This window comes from Notolepis coatsorum (genome assembly GCF_963971535.1).
Source record: "Notolepis coatsorum genome assembly, chromosome: 1".
Lineage (NCBI taxonomy): Eukaryota > Metazoa > Chordata > Actinopteri > Aulopiformes > Paralepididae > Notolepis > Notolepis coatsorum.
In genome coordinates this window covers 261,249,898-261,265,901 of record NC_140165.1, presented here as the reverse complement: position 1 = coordinate 261,265,901, position 16,004 = coordinate 261,249,898, and the positions used below count along the sequence as shown (strand labels likewise).

The 16,004-nt window shown below is 42.1% G+C and overlaps 1 protein-coding gene across 1 annotated transcript in view; it reads right to left on the bottom strand.

The window, feature by feature from the left end:
• Positions 1–15,075, bottom strand: part of LOC311227307 (uncharacterized protein) — a 50,446-nt gene extending 35,371 nt beyond the window's left edge. The window contains exons 1-3 of the mRNA XM_084312910.1: positions 15,013–15,075; positions 5,255–5,491; positions 1,618–1,881 (exon numbers count right to left, since the gene is read on the bottom strand). Coding sequence (XP_084169036.1) covers positions 1,618–1,807 — 190 coding nt within the window. The 5' untranslated portion in view covers positions 1,808–1,881; positions 5,255–5,491; positions 15,013–15,075. The remainder of the gene's footprint in view (positions 1–1,617; positions 1,882–5,254; positions 5,492–15,012) is intronic.
• Positions 15,076–16,004: the final 929 nt, after the last annotated feature.

The window sequence follows — 16,004 nt, the reverse complement described above, 5'->3', positions numbered from 1 at the left end:
ACAGTAAAGCGCGATTCCTGCAGAATCTTTTTTTTTCTTCTGAAAGTATAAAAAAACGAGCGTTTTTCAAAATGGTATAAAACGGAAATTAACCGATTAAAAAACAATCCGTTTTGACAATGTTGACTGCAAACAAGTCATTGATAAGCGACGGTCGTATTAGACACATAACCATAATTTAAGATATAGTTTATGCGTTCACAAATGTGACCGCTCTGTCATTGAATAGAGCGTTGGCACTCAACAGGGTATCTAGGACACCCCCTGCTGGCATGGAAAGTGTTAATGGAACACATGTGCAGAACTTTTGTTTGTGTGCAGAATTTAATTCAAAACTCCCAAGTTCACCCCTTCCCAAAATATAATTTGCGCAAAGTGCCAGGTGTTCGTTCAACCCACGTACAACACTGAGAGCTTACCTGTAATTTAGCATAGCCTCATAGTGTGGCGAACACACACACACCCTCTCTCTCTCATGCGTGAGGTGGAAGGGGCTGTCTCTCGGAGATCAAATTAATTATATGAAACGGGACCTGCATGACGCTTTTTTCTCTATTCAATAACGTTTTACCCTGAGGTAATGTTGCTAATTTACAAAAAAGTTATAAAACAGAAAAGTAGGCTACTTACATTCTTTGACGCTAGAACTCCAGCTGTAGTTGTTTACATAGCTTGCATAAAACTGTCTCGAGGTTCCACAAGTTAATCTAAATGCTCAGACAGAGTGCAAACCACTGTCTTCTGGTTGGTGTTGTTGTTGTTCATTATTACTAGATTGTTTTATTAATACACGTTGTTCAGCTCAATGGTGTCGCGTGTCTCCTATCTGTCAAGCAGCGCATTCAGGCTGATGCTCACCGGGGGCTGTAAAAAAAAGTTTATACAAGTCGATTATTGATTTGAATATAGAATATTCATTGACAGCCCTACTTAACAGTAACTACACACTACATCACCCTTGAGTGGAACATGGAAAGCCAAACTTTCCCCCACTGTACCGAAAACCCATACTGAACCGTGCCTTAAAAACCGAGGTACGTACTGAACCGTGGTTTTTGTGTACCGTTACACCCCTAGTGTGTATGTGTAGCGTCTTTTCCCCCCATGTGCAATGTGCATTCTGCAAAGACCCGCTCCGCTCTGCCTTTGATTGGCGCTGATCATCACCCTGACATTCTTATTCGCTGAATGACGGGGTAAACAAAATAGCCATGTGCAACTGTGAAACATGAAACCGTGCCCAGTGCCCACTCCTCATTGAGCGACACCACAAGTTCACTTAGTAGCTACAAGCTCGTAATTGAATTAAAATGGAGAACTATAAATAATTTTTTTGTAAAGAAAAATGTTGCGGTGCTTGTACCCGTCTTATTCCTGTTTACAATCATTTACAAAACATCTTAAGAAATTACTAATGTGTATGGGAACTGACAAAAAAGGTAACGGTAAAGGTAACGCTTAAAATGTATTATTGCAGCGGCAAAAGGCGCGTGAACATTTTTGGGTGCACCTAAATTATGTGCTGGTGCAACGAATGTAAAAAAGTTAGTCTGGAGCCCTGTCCTCCCCTCCCTCCTCCCCTCCCTCCTCCCCTCCCTCCTTTCTCCTCCTACTTACTGATGATAATGTATCGGTTCCTCTTCACCTCCTCCAGGAGCAGTTTGACCTCTGTGAGGGAGAACCTGGGTTTGGCCCTCGCGCCTGCTGCTCCTCCTCCTCTTTCTCCTCCTCCTCCTTCTCCTACTCCTCCTCGTGACCCCCCGACCCTGAACTCCTCGTCGTCATCCTCGCGCCACCGGCCCGACATCACGACGTCTCCTCCTTGCAGCTCAGTGCCTCCCGGTCCGGTGTAGTGCAGGCCGGTCCACACCTTAGGATGCTCTTTAACAGAAACAAGGTGTTCCGTTGGCCTGTCTCACCGTGGGGTAATGACAGTGTATATAACAGTAACAGGTTTAAAGAGGAGATGAAGCATTGAACAATGTGATCCTAGTTTGTTTGTTGTGTACCTTGTGTAAGACAGGGTCCTATAATCAAATGTGAAATCCTGCTTATTTGTCTGAAAAATCAAATATAATTTCCCTGTTTTCGCCATGGGCGGCGGCATTTTAGAAGGTGACGTCACAGTGTTGGTTTGGTCTGGCTCCTAGTATACACTGCTGGTTAGCTGCCTATAGTAAACATGGATTGTCGGGTCAGTCAGTAAATAAAATGTTGCCTACCAAACAACGGGACCGCAGTGGTTCTTTTTGTATTGCTCCTGGCTGTTCAAACAAATTTTACCATGTGAAAGAGAGAGGAAAGTTGGTTCATTTCAACCAGCGTCGCGGGGCATTTAGCTACCTGGCTACCTAGCCGGGATTCAAAGCCAACTAGCCGGCTAACCCAGCTCGCTAAATGCTGCATGTAGCTAGTTAGCTGAACCGTAGCTAGGTAGCTAAATGCCCCGCGACGCTGGTTGAACTGGAGCTAGGTAGCCAGGTAACTAAATGCCCCGCGACACTGGTTGAACTGGAGCTAGGTAGTTTCAAGTTTCAAGTTTCTTTAATAGTTGTCATACAGAAGTACAGAATACTTTCATACAAAATGCTTCTTACTGTTACGCTCCAGAGACTGTGCTAGACAAGATAGTATCAAATAACATAGTATAGCATGTAATTTAGAAGAAGAAAATGAGGTCACAGTGTTCGGTATAGACATATGTACAATGTTCTGAGTTACCATATAATATACAATACTATGCAGTGTACTAATGTACACTACAGTACTATATAGTGCAAAGCAGAAATGGGATGAGGTACAATTTAGGTACAATTTACAGTAAGGTGTACGATGCCCGCGACGCTGGTTGAACTGGAGCTAGGTAGCCAGGTAGCTAGATGCCCCGCGACGCTGGTTGAACTGGAGCTAGGTAGCCAGGTAGCTAAATGCTCCGCGACGCTGGTTGAACTGGAGCTAGGTAGCCAGGTAGCTAAATGCCCCGCAACGCTGGTTGAACTGGAGCTAGGTAGCCAGGTAGCTAAATGCCCCGCGACGCTGGTTGAACAGGAGCTAAGTAGCCAGCAGGCTAAATGCTCCGCGATGCTGAACTGCCTGCACCGGTCTGTCTGTCGAAGATCGAGGGAACCGCATCGGGCTTCAGCTGATTAGTGGTCTTCTGGACAAACCTCCCACCATCAACAACATAATCCGAGGCAATGAAGTGTTCGCTGCAGATCTTCATTCCCTGTCCAACAGGCTGATCGCGCCGCCTGAGTGCAGCCAGCCAACGTGCCGGTAGTTCACTGGTAGTTTGTGGAAATGAACCAACTTTCCTCTCTCTTTCACACTGTAAAATTTGTTTGAACAGCCAGGAGCAATACAAAAAGAACCACCGCGGTCCCGTTGTTTGGTAGGCAACATTTTATTTACTGACTGACCCGACAATCCATGTTTACTATAGGCAGCTAACCAGCAGTGTATACTAGGAGCCACACCAAACCAACACCGTGACGTCAGCAACAAATCGTTTTTTCTTAGAAACGCCTTATTTTTATAACGTGATTTTTTCTGTGGTTTATCTAAATACTAATTTAATGCTATGACTATGTTTATATCGCTATGCTTCATCTCCCCTTTAAAGGGGTAATGACAGATATAACAGGTTTAAAGGGGTAATGACAGTGCATATAACAGGTTTAAAGGGGTAATGACAGATATAACAGGTTTAAAGGGGTAATGGCAGTGTATATAAGAGGTTTAAAGGGGTAATGACAGATATAACAGGTTTAAAGGGGTAATGACAGTGTATATAACAGGTTTAACGGGGTAATGAGAGTGTATATATAACAGGTTTAAAGGGGTAATGACAGTGTATATAACAGGTTTAAAGGGGTAATGACAGTGTATAGAACAGGTTTAAAGGGGTAATGACAGTGTATATACCAGGTTTAAAGGTGTAATGTCAATGTAAATACCAGGTTTAATAGGGGTAATTACAGTGTAAGTACCAGGTTTAATAGGGGTAATTACAGTGTAAGTACCAGGTTTAAAGGGGTAATGTCAATGTAAATATCGGGTTTAAAGGGGTGTAAATACTAGGTTTAAAGGGGTAATGACAATCTAAATACCAAGTTTAAAGGGGTAATGACAGTGTATATACCAGGTTTAAAGGTGTAATGTCAATGTAAATACCAGGTTTAATAGGGGTAATTACAGTGTAAGTCAGGGTTTCCGTTAGAAAATATTGGGGCCGGTCTCCGTGTCCTGGAAGATTTCAATCTCCCGGACAAATGTGAGAAATTCCGGTCAGTTTATTGAGCTTAAAAACAATTGATAGGCAGGCTATATAAAGAATGACATCCTCAAGGCATGTAGATTTATAACATTTTAACTTAAAACTAGGCTACTTTTGCGTATACAGTCATTAATATATTCCAAATAAAATAAGTCCCTCGAGACTCCTTGCGGCTGCTGACTTGAAATCAAATAGGTGTCTGTGGGCAGTCGGCCCGACATTAAACAGCAGTGTGTTATAATCACATTTTTATGAGCTAACAAATTCCGTTATATTGGACATTTGTATTAATTATATCAAGCGAAGAACTGAGAAATTTGGCAGAGAGAGACGGCAACATTATCGTGGGGTTCAACGTTGCGTGATCGCTGAAACCAATGACAATCTCCGCCTCCCAACGAAGCGATAAACGAATCCCAATAGTATGCAACTGCAGAGCCGCAGAGCCAGCGGCGCTATCAGGTCCGGTCTGGGGATCGCTCAGCAGCGCCACCCACCCAATGGCTGAATTGCCAATGGTTGAATTGGAGTATTGCACTGTGCGGGCACAACTGTGAGCTCTGCGGCCTGCAGTTGCATGCTTCTCGCTAATCCACCATCAAGCTCCCGCCCCGCCATTCTCATCAGCAAACCACAGGTCGCGAGGGAATTATTTTCACAGCACATTATGACCGGAGATATTTAAATATGTCGGACTTCAACAGATTTCCCCGGTAAAAAGAAAATGTAATTACCGGACAACGGAAACCCTGGTGTAAGTACCAGGCTTAAAGGGGTAATGTCAATGTAAATATCGGGTTTAAAGGGGTGTAAATACTAGGTTTAAAGGGGTAATGACAATCTAAATACCAAGTTTAAAGGTGTAATGACAGTGAAAACACCAGGTTTAAAGGGGTGTAATACCAGGTAAATACCAGGTGACAATGACAGTGTAAACACAGTGAACTGGCCTGGACTCTTCATCGTGGTCTCACTCACCCAGAGCAAGATACTCCAGTTGGACCAGACTCCCGTTTGGGTCTTTAGTCCAATCCGCTTAGCACCTTGTGTAGTCGTATCGGGCTGTATATTTATGCCTCCCTGGGTTGCGGCGTGCATGAACACCTCTCTGGGGAAGAGGGTGCTCCTCGGGCTGACTGGGAGAGATGGCTGCTTGGTTTCCAGACCTCAGGACCGGACAGGAGCCGATTCCAGTCTGGCCTTTCAACCCCGGGTCTAATAATACATGGAGAGAAAGAGAGGGGGATGGAGAGGGGGAGAAATGGATGAGGATGATGAAGATGGCCATTTGTTCAATCATGGCTTGCTGTATTCTGATATATTGTGGCGAGAGAGGCTCAGATCATCCACCGTGTGCCGTGGTCCTCGTTGGTATAGTGTTTGCACCTACGTCACGGTAGGGCTGGGCGATATGGCCTAACAATTAAATCTCAGATTTTTTCACACCACATCCGATTTTACGATTTTAATCTATTTTTTTCTCTTGAAAACTAGAAACGCCAAGGAAATCATTCAAATAAGCTTTGTTTTTATTTGACAAAAAAAAATTATCAAACCAAGATGAATTTCCCTATTGGGATTGAAGTGCAAACCTAACTTTCACCAATCTTCACTTAAAACAAATAAAAGGTGCCTCTTGATCATCAAACAAGAATGAATTTCCCTATTAGGATTAATAAAGTGCAAATCTAACTTTCACCAAACATCACTGTCAAATAAAAGGAGACTCTTGAAAGAAAAGAAATAAATAAATATTTTTTTTTCAAAATCGTCCTAAATCATTCATTATAATTAATCGCTTAATCACCCAGCCCTACGTCACGGTTTGGTCAGTAACCCGGATGTACGGCCATAACGGGATGTAAACAACAGGATGGATTGCACGCTGAATATTCAATTTAAGCCGTTTTTACTTTTAGGATGTCTAAACCACAGAAAAGCTCAGAAACGTGTGGAAGCTGCTAAAACTTACAGAGAAGGACTAAGTCGGCAGGAAATGGCGCGATATTCTGATAAACTCAGACTAATAGGTGGTGGAGATCCATACGAGCTGGCTCCTTCATCTTGGAGTTACGACCCGACAATTCTGCCTTCTATTGCCTATCCCGACATAGTGAACTACCTCGTTTTTCCACCAAGCCCATACACGGATGAAGACCTTAAATCTTACAAAGGTTTGGATGCCTATTGCCTACAACCAGATGGTGTGTGGATGGGTGAGCGAGGCACAGTATCAGCTCATCGATGACATGTGTATTTAGGATTTTGAGTCTAATAGTACTACTTTTTGGATCGAAATGCTGATCTTGTACTACTGTAGTAGGCTATGAAATGAGATAAGAATCAGATATTCAGCCAAGAATGCAAGAAACAGCAGCTTAACACTTTTAGTGCCAAAAACCGATATTTGTATTCATTATCCACCCAGGGAGCAGAGCCTGTTATTAGCATAGGGAATGAGTCGGAGGTTGCCAAAGTACAATACCGGCCGCATCCAGGTAGAGGGCGGTATCGATCATCCTTTGAAACCTTGTATCTTGACCTGTGCGTCGATCTAATGGGTCCGGGTAGTTTTTTCTTTGTGCTCCAGCTGAGTGGTTATAACGGTAGGATTGAGAAGAATCAAATGCTCCTGATGCATGATGTGTGGTGGACTATGTTGGCGACACGATGGACATCAATACTTGGAATCGCAATCAGATAATTGGAATATTCTTTTTGGGGCACATCCTAGTCAAGTTAAGGGCTATATGATATCAATCTTGCGTTGATCCAAGCAGTCTTCACCTCGATCCGAACGTGTGTAACGTTAGTCCACAACGTATGCCGTTGGTGGCGATCAAAGCATCAAACCCCCCCCCCCTTTCATGCATTCATGATGAAACATAATAACCTATGATATAGATTTGATTTGAGAATAATAGCGGGTCCAGGCAAGAAACGGCAACGGTTATAGTATAATACTAAGGAATAATAAGCCTATTCCTCAGCATTTCAGGAATTACCCCAGACCGATCTAAAAACATACTTATATTCACCACGGTATAACGCGTGAATGTATGCATGGACAAATATCTCTTTTTTGCATCTTGACCAGAAGAAAGTCACTGTCAAATGACCATAGTATTGTATCCATAGCTATAATATAGAATATAGTTATAGCTCTACAAACAAGGTGACGGACTCCTATCTTTTAAAGCGTGGCAGTGAATAGATGGGGCCCAAAAAAGGCGTGGCACCCAATGTGTTAATATCAATATGCTTGCATACTATTACAATGTAAAATTTGTTAAAACTTGCTGTTATTAATATTTAACCTAACGTTACCAGACACTTTGCGACCACGTTTCATGTTTATTTCGAGGAAATAATTTATCGCGATAGTTATCGTTATCGTTTTATCGCCCAGCCCTACGATCACGTGATTTTCCGAAGATCGGGATCGGAAAAAATTATTATAATAATAATCTGGATTTTTTTTTTTATTATTCAACAACCATGACCATGTTCACGTCTTAAACTCATACTGAGGCCTTAGTTTTGGTTTTAAATTGCATATCATCATTCATTTATTTATTGTCACACAGAGCAGAAGAATTTTGCCAAAACAAACCAATAGTATCCAGCTGCAGAACGGCAGACCAGCCACACTCTCAGACCCAAATAAATTATTATATATATATATATATTTTTTTTTAAATCCCAATTTCTCACATTACATTCACCCTGAATGTTGACGTTATCCAGGTGAAAAGTTAACTTCATTCAAGCGAGGCATTGCAATCCTTGGCATAAATCATTTGATGTATAATTAAATCAAAGGAAATGCGTTTGGGTGTGAGAGTGTGGCTGGTCTGCCGTTCTGCAGCTGGATACTATTGGTTTGTTTTGGCAAAATTCTTCTGCTTTTCCCGGTCCGACCGATTAGTACAGCCAAAAACACGGCAACGAGTTTCCATTTTGAGCAACAATGACCAGCAACAGTTGCGAGCTCGGTTGCATTGTTTATGTTCAGTATCTCCGAAAATTACAGACTTCCGGATTGATGACGTGCCGTGTAAACACTCTATGGGCAAAACTCACACAATTACTATTCCAGTCACTGGGAATTATTTGAATATTAAATCGACCCCCGCCCCCTCCCGATTCCTGCTCTGTGTGTATATAATCCACACAAGAACACAAGGTACATGAGAACGTGGGACTGATCTTGTGAATCATTTAACGTCGGTCACGGAATTATGATGAGTCATAACGTCTAGGACCATGTACAGTTGACATTTTTAATCTGGCGTCGATCGGTATCAAACTGCATTTGATGATCTATGCATTTATGGCTATATCTCACGTTCTATGAAATACTGCAGAAAACGATTAAAACATATTTATACTCTAGACCGTATTTTTGTATGAATGTGTGAATGAAAAAGTTAAACATTCCTACATCCTGAACGATAGATAATTGATGTTGAATGGGCCATAGTAATGTCAATTTAGCAATACAATTTAAAAAGTTATAGCCCTGCAAAGAAGGTGAACATCTCCATAGACAAATAGAGCTGGCAGAGGATGGTTTAAGATGGGTACAATGCCCGGCAGAGAATGGGTTAACGTGAAGCTAAAACAACGGCTTGTGAATTATGCTAGTTAAAACAATGGCTTGTGAATTATGCTAAATTGACTTGAAGCTAAAACAACGGCTTGCGAATTATGCTAAGTTAATGTGAAGCTAAAATGGCAAAAAGAAGTAAAATCATAAAAACACAAGTAGGAATAGGAGTAGGCTACAGGACATTCAAAGAGGAGTTGCATTCGTCTGCTTTGTACAAACACCGGACGTCCAGTAACGTGGCCGATCGTACTTTTCTGAAGGAGGCGAAAACTGAAAACTAAAAAGTCAAACAAGAAGCGAACTGCTCCCTCAGATAGGGCTGGGCGATATGGCCTAAATATGATATCACGATATTTTCTGACCTTTCGGCGATACACGATACGCATCACGATGTTTTTCTTTTTTTCCCCAAACAATTCATTATGAGGCTTACCAAGACAGTATTTGAGTTTGCAAGCTAACATTAAAGACAAAATAAAATACCCATGCATTTAGCATTTTTATATTATATATTAGATTTAGATTATTGGATTATTAGATTATATATTGCATATATTTAGCAATGAGATATTATATAATTTAGATATGAAATATGATGAATCTAAAATGGGGGACCCTGATGTAAACAAGACGAAAGTCTTTCGCTGGTCTGCATCCCCTTAACAATTGTATGTATTGAGCTGTACTGTACCCATTCTGCAATATGTTAATAAAGTTTTAAATCAATCAATCAATCAATCAATCAATCAATCAATCAATCAATAGGATTTTAGCATTTTTATGAAACTACTGTATATTTGTATGATGAATTGAAAATGGAGGACCCTTATGTAAAAAAGCCGAAAGTCTTTTTCTGGTCTTCATCCTCCAGTCAGTCCACTGTTGTTGTATTGAGCTGTACTGTATTGTACCCATTCTGCAATCGTTAATAACGTTCATTCGTTCAATCATTCAGCCGGCAACATAATAATTTTGATTGACAGTCGAGTCTGCCAATTACGTCACACCGCTTGTACCCGCCCTGCTGTTCTTAGCACCAATCGGCAAGCAGCGCTATTCTTTTTTTACTTCCTGAATGCCCTCCTTGATTTTAACGAGAGCTCAGCTCAACGACAACAACAACAGCTCACCGCAGCCGACGAGTGATTACTAGCGCACCGCAGCATGACAACGAGGCATAATGATTTTACTGCAACAAATGTTATAATAAAAGCCTTTCCATACATCTGTCTGATTGAAAACTTTATTAACAGACCGCAGAATGGGCACGCACAACTCGGCACGGACTGAGATATGAACAGTAACGCTTGCTATCTATGTCGTCATTGGACGTTGCTATGTTTGGGTAAATACGCTGATGTGTAACTATATAACGTGTAACTATATAATGTTGATGCCACAAAACGAATGCCTTTGTTAATCATACGTACTAACTTTGATGCAGTAGTGTGTGTGTGGGAGCGGCGTTGTTCAAAAGTTTGAACGGGGTGGACCAGATTGACGCGACACAATCCTCTTGGGCAAAACATCACGATATCCACGATACGTTAAAAAAGTGTATCGTTAATGAACTGTACCCGATATTTATATAATATCGTCATATCGCCCAGCCCTACCCTCAGATCACTGTTTCCAGGCCGCACAGAGCCCGATGTCACACATCCCACTGCATGAGGTAAGTCCAATGTTTATCTCCTGCCAACCGACTAATATACTTACAGTAAAACTGAAGGTCTCTCCATGTGTGTGTGTGTGTGTGTGTGTGTGTGTGCCTCCCCTCTCTCGGTCTCTTCCTCCTTCCTGTTCTCCTACCTGGGGGAGACAATCTAAAGCTGCATTTATAGACGTTGTGGTGACAAGGCTCTGTAGTCTACTACATTATTATTATGGTTATGGACTACTAACGTCACGGTGACCAATCGCTGCCACTCTTATTGTCTGGGACCAAATACGGCCACGCCCCACTCCCAGCAAAAAGTGGGAATCTCTAGAATGGGTTTGGGGCGTTGCTGTATACAGAAGTGGCTCTCAAGGTGCAGATTAGACAACACTTTTTTGTTGTCAGTAGATGGCAGCATTGGTTTAAAATTAAAGGCTGAAAATGTTGAGAACTACAACACTGCATTTCCCAAGAGCGTTAGCACAGGTCGCAGGTCACTGGGATGTGTCTATATTCTCCGACGTGATCTGAACTGCGTTGAACTGCGACCTCGATATAGCGACCGAGAATGGCCAACTAATTATCTTAACAAAAGTGCGCTAGTAGCGTTACATATGTTGTCTAAAGGGGGACATATGGTACAATTTAAGATTCTAATGATAATCGGCATATAAAGGACAACATAGAGCATCGTTAATTTGTAAGAAACCTCAATGAAAACGGCGCAGGGTGCTATTGTTATGAAAATGTGATAGAATCCTATAAAAATGTGGACGCATTTGGCCTACGTTCCGTTACAGTTGTTTTGACTTTACTACTGTATATGAATGGACTTTGTGCTGATGGGCTATAGGCTACTAGTTGTTTTAGACTTTACTAGGTAAGGGGTTTTAGATTGTGTGTTGTGAAGTTTAGACTTCAGAGAGGGAGAGTAAAGTACAGAAAAAAAGGTACCGTTGGGTACCGGTATCGATTCCCAGGTAAAAATAAACATTTTCAGGCTCGGTGTCCCGAACAGACCCACCGCGTAGGCCAGATGCAAGCCACAAAACCTCTGTGGGGCTGCTTAAAAAAATTATAATCGCAAATTTCATCGAAATCGCAATATCTGTCTGCAATTAGATTATTTCCCTAAATCGCGCAGCCCTAATGTTGGTAATACATTTCACTAGCTTACTGCTACAGCACGCAAGTAGGCCTACATGACCATGCTTTTCACAGCTTGTAAATCACCTATTAGTAGCCTGGTTGAGGAACAGGGTTTTGCTATGATGCCCCTAGCCCATGAAATGGACTCCAACAGTCCTTAAAGCTTAAGATTCTCCCCTCTGTTGCAGAGTTTAAGACCTTGATCTCTAACCTTTGTCAATCAAGTTGTATGTATAAAATTGATTTGTTATCCTTGCTTTTTGCTTCATCTTGTTGTCTTATTGTTGTGATTTTATATGTTGTGTGATTTTACATGCTTTTATGTTTATTTCTATATGCACACTCGACGTGACAGTAAATTAGGGAAACCTCAGTTACCTTTTTAGTTTAAATAAAGGTTTTAAAAAAGCAAACAGCAGTAGCATATAATCAGAAAATCTAAGTAAAATACCAAAGATGATTCACCAACTTGATGAAATTATGCTAAGAGGAAACAGATTCTCCAGAGAAAATGTTAGCCTACATCATGTCTGAAACAACTAATGTGGCAAGAGATACCGCATAAATTAACACAAGAAATCTGGCAGCGAAAATAACACATGATGAAATATCTCAAATATAAATAAATGGGGGCGCCGCGGTGGCACACCACGTAGCTGCACTCGCAGTGTAATCGCAGCGCCCAGGGTTCGAATCCGGCCCGGGGACCTATTCTGCATGTCCTCCCCATTATCTTCTCCCAACTTTCCTCTCTGCCTGTCCTATCCGAAATAAAAAGCTGTAAAATGCAGAAAAAACAAACAGCTCGTAAAAAATATATATATATACAGAAATGTATATTATATATATTTTATCCTGGCCAGTTATGCCGCTGACTTACTACCAGTGTCTTTATGCCTGTATCACTTACATAATATTACAACACTGTACATGATTAGCACTATTACTCAGTAGTACTGAACTTCTCCGCTCACATCGCAGCGACAACCAGAACCTGCAGATTCCTCCTGAGCAACGTCAGAAGGATCCGCCCCTTCCTGACAAAAGAAGCCACCCAACTCCTCGTCCAATCAACAGTCATCTCCCGCCTCGACTACTGCAACGCACTGCTCGCTGGCCTCCTCCGGCCACTGCCACCAAGCCTCTTCAACTCATTCAGAACGCAGCGGCCCGCCTGATCTCAAACCTACCGAAGTCGGCCCATGTCACCCCACTTCTTAGGGACCTGCACTGGCTCCCCATTGCTGCACGAATCCGCTTCAAGGCCCTCGACCTGGGATACCGTGCGGCAAAGGGAACCGCTCCCGCCTACCTCCGGTCAATGGTCTCTAACTACACACCCTCAAGACCCCTACGCTCTGCATCTTCTGGCCGTCTCAGACCCACTCCTATCCAAGCTCCGGGAGGGTCATCAAGGAGAAGCCGCCTATTCTCAGTCCTTGCCCCACAATGGTGGAATGAACTACCCACCCCAGTTAGGACAGCCGAAACCCGTCCAATTTTTCGCTGTCTACTAAAGACGCACTTCTTCAACCATTATCTGAAAATAAAATAAAATAAAAATATCTAACCCTAACTAACCTTACTGTCATGCACTTGTCCTAATAAACTAACCTACACTGTAGCACTCAACACTTTGATGAACATTGTTACTCAGCTGATAAGAGTTGTACCCTTCCTGCTGTCTTGTTGTACAAAACTTGTAAGTCGATTTGGATAAAAGCATCAGCTAAATGTAAATGCAAATGTAGTACTCATTTATATATACTCAAGTTTAATCACCTGTACATTGTATATTACTATTGCACTTTACTGTTACATGTGCACTCTGGTTGGATCCCAAACGTCTTTCCGTTGTACTGTAATTGTGCTGTGTGATGACAATACATTTGAATCTAATCTAATTTCAATAGACAACATAACATCAGCAAGGAAATAAATCACTACTCTTAAATAACTTAAGTGGTTGTTTTGGGTTGCTTAAATTTCCTCTAAGTTTTTGTTGCTAAGGGCAACACCTAACCGATTTTAATTTAAGGATTTCTTTTATTTGTTTAAGAAAAATAAACAAGACCTAAGAAAATTGAGGTATTAAGGATACTTCCTAGGGAAAGGACTCCATTTGTGCAACTTGTTTTATTTTAAGGAATCTTTTTGTGTGTGTGTAAAAACTGAAATTAAGATGCTTCATGCAACTGGACACTATTAGTCCCAGTCAGTCCTGACTCCAAGTATAATTAATTGAAAGATGCATTTGCAGGAAAAAGTAAGTTATTTATATATATTTTTCCTTCATATCTGCGATATAAAAATAACTTAATGTAACCGGATTACATTACATTAATACTGTGATACTTGGGGTAAATACTGAATACATTTTGCAACAGGTAATTTGACATTGTAACAGAATAGATTTATAAAAGGAGTCAAAGGACCCTTCCAACCGTGAATATCACTATCCTAGATACAGCCATTACATTGGCCTGTATTGTCGCAGTGAAAGGGTTAACCGTTTGGTAGTGCGGCAGTGAAAGGGTTAAATGAACCCTTTCACAACGTGACCCAGCCTAACCAATCAGCTGTTCACTTCCTGTGTCTTTGTTGAGCCTCGTGCCTGCCTCTCTCTCCCCCTGAACCAATCAGCTGTTCACTTCCTGTGTCTTTGTTGAGCCTCGTGCCCGCCCCTCTCCCCCTGAACCAATCAGCTGTTCACTTCCTGTGTCTTTGTTGAGCCTCGTGCCCGCCCCTCTCCCCCTGAACCAATCGGCTGTTCACTTCCTGTGTCTTTGTTGAGCCTCGTGCCCGCCCCTCTCCCCCAGAACCAATCAGCTGTCCACTTCCTGCGTCTTTGTTGAGCCTCGTGCCTGCCCCGCCCCTCCCACTCCTGACCAGCTCGCGAGCTCAACCAACTCCGCCATCTCGGTTTTTCACAGCCCCGTATTTTATACGCTTCCTAACAACCGTAACGTTACAACGGCGTGGAAACGGGTCAGACACTGGTGGAAAGACTGCCAGCGATGTACATTCATCGCGTATATACAAGGTGATCTCGCTTTAAACCGCGGTTGTATATCTCTCCGTGTCTTAATTCAGCTTCACAGCTCGCTGTTGCTACGCGATGAAGAGAGAGAAGACGAAATGTCGGCGACCAGCTCGCGCTGCTGCTCGTTGTTTTTTTTCGCGGTGTTGCAATTGACGCCGTTAACCACCACGACCCACGCGCTCATCTCTACCATACGACGCGTTTTTATGACACATAACGAGGGAACAATTGCGTTATATTATGTATAAGTTGAATATCGAGGGAAAAAATACCTGTTAAATTTGACGGGTTTTTTCCTCTCCTCCCCCTCCTCCTTTCCTCTCCGCCGAATCCCGAAAGTTCGGAGTGCTGAGAAGATCCCAGTGCGCATGCGCGCAGTACGCGCAGTTTTCTCTCTGTCCTGTAGCACGCGGCGCCAAAGCACGCGCAACATTTCTCCAGAATCCGCATCACCCCCCCCCCCTAGTGCCCTAGTTAACAGTTACACCAGACATTACACAAACAACAACCAAGCCGCGAATTTTACACAATTAAGAAGTTTCTCAGGTATCTCAACTCTCCAAAGTTACTGATTAACATACTAAAACACAGTAAGGGCCCCTACAGTGCCAGTAAACTAGTTTTGACCCCCATAGTCACCCCCGAGTCCTAACACCACTATCCTAGCTTTAGGCCATATATACCATATCTTGATTGCCAGCCATGTTTTTATTAATCACAATGAACACCAATATCCATAATCGGTTTGACATTTTTAATGAGGCCTCATGACAAGCCTGCCGTCAATGAGTAGCTATTAATGGAATAGGGTGATTGTGACATTAACCTATTGTAAATTAATTATCCCAAAATAGACTAGGATGTATTTTAAAGATTTACACTTAATGTAAGTATACAACGTTCACATCACATCAGTACAATGAGTAGCCTATTGTAGCCTCGAGGCCGAAAGATGTAAGCCTCCATCCAGTACAATTATATAAAGCTTGGGTACAATGGACAAAAACAATTGATTGGGCATATCAAATAGATCTAAATAAAGTGCATTTCATCTTCAGAATAGTTTGTGACAATTTCAGTAAACCTAATTTAAATCAAACTATTTTTATTCTTCCATGGTCTCCTGTGCAGGGTAACGATGAAAAACAAACCAATGTCATTTCACCTCCATTTTACATCAAGGCAGGCAGGAGAAGAGAGAGGGAGGAGTGAAAAGACGAAGCAGAAACGTGTAGATTCCATAAACGTCCACTAGATGTCACCC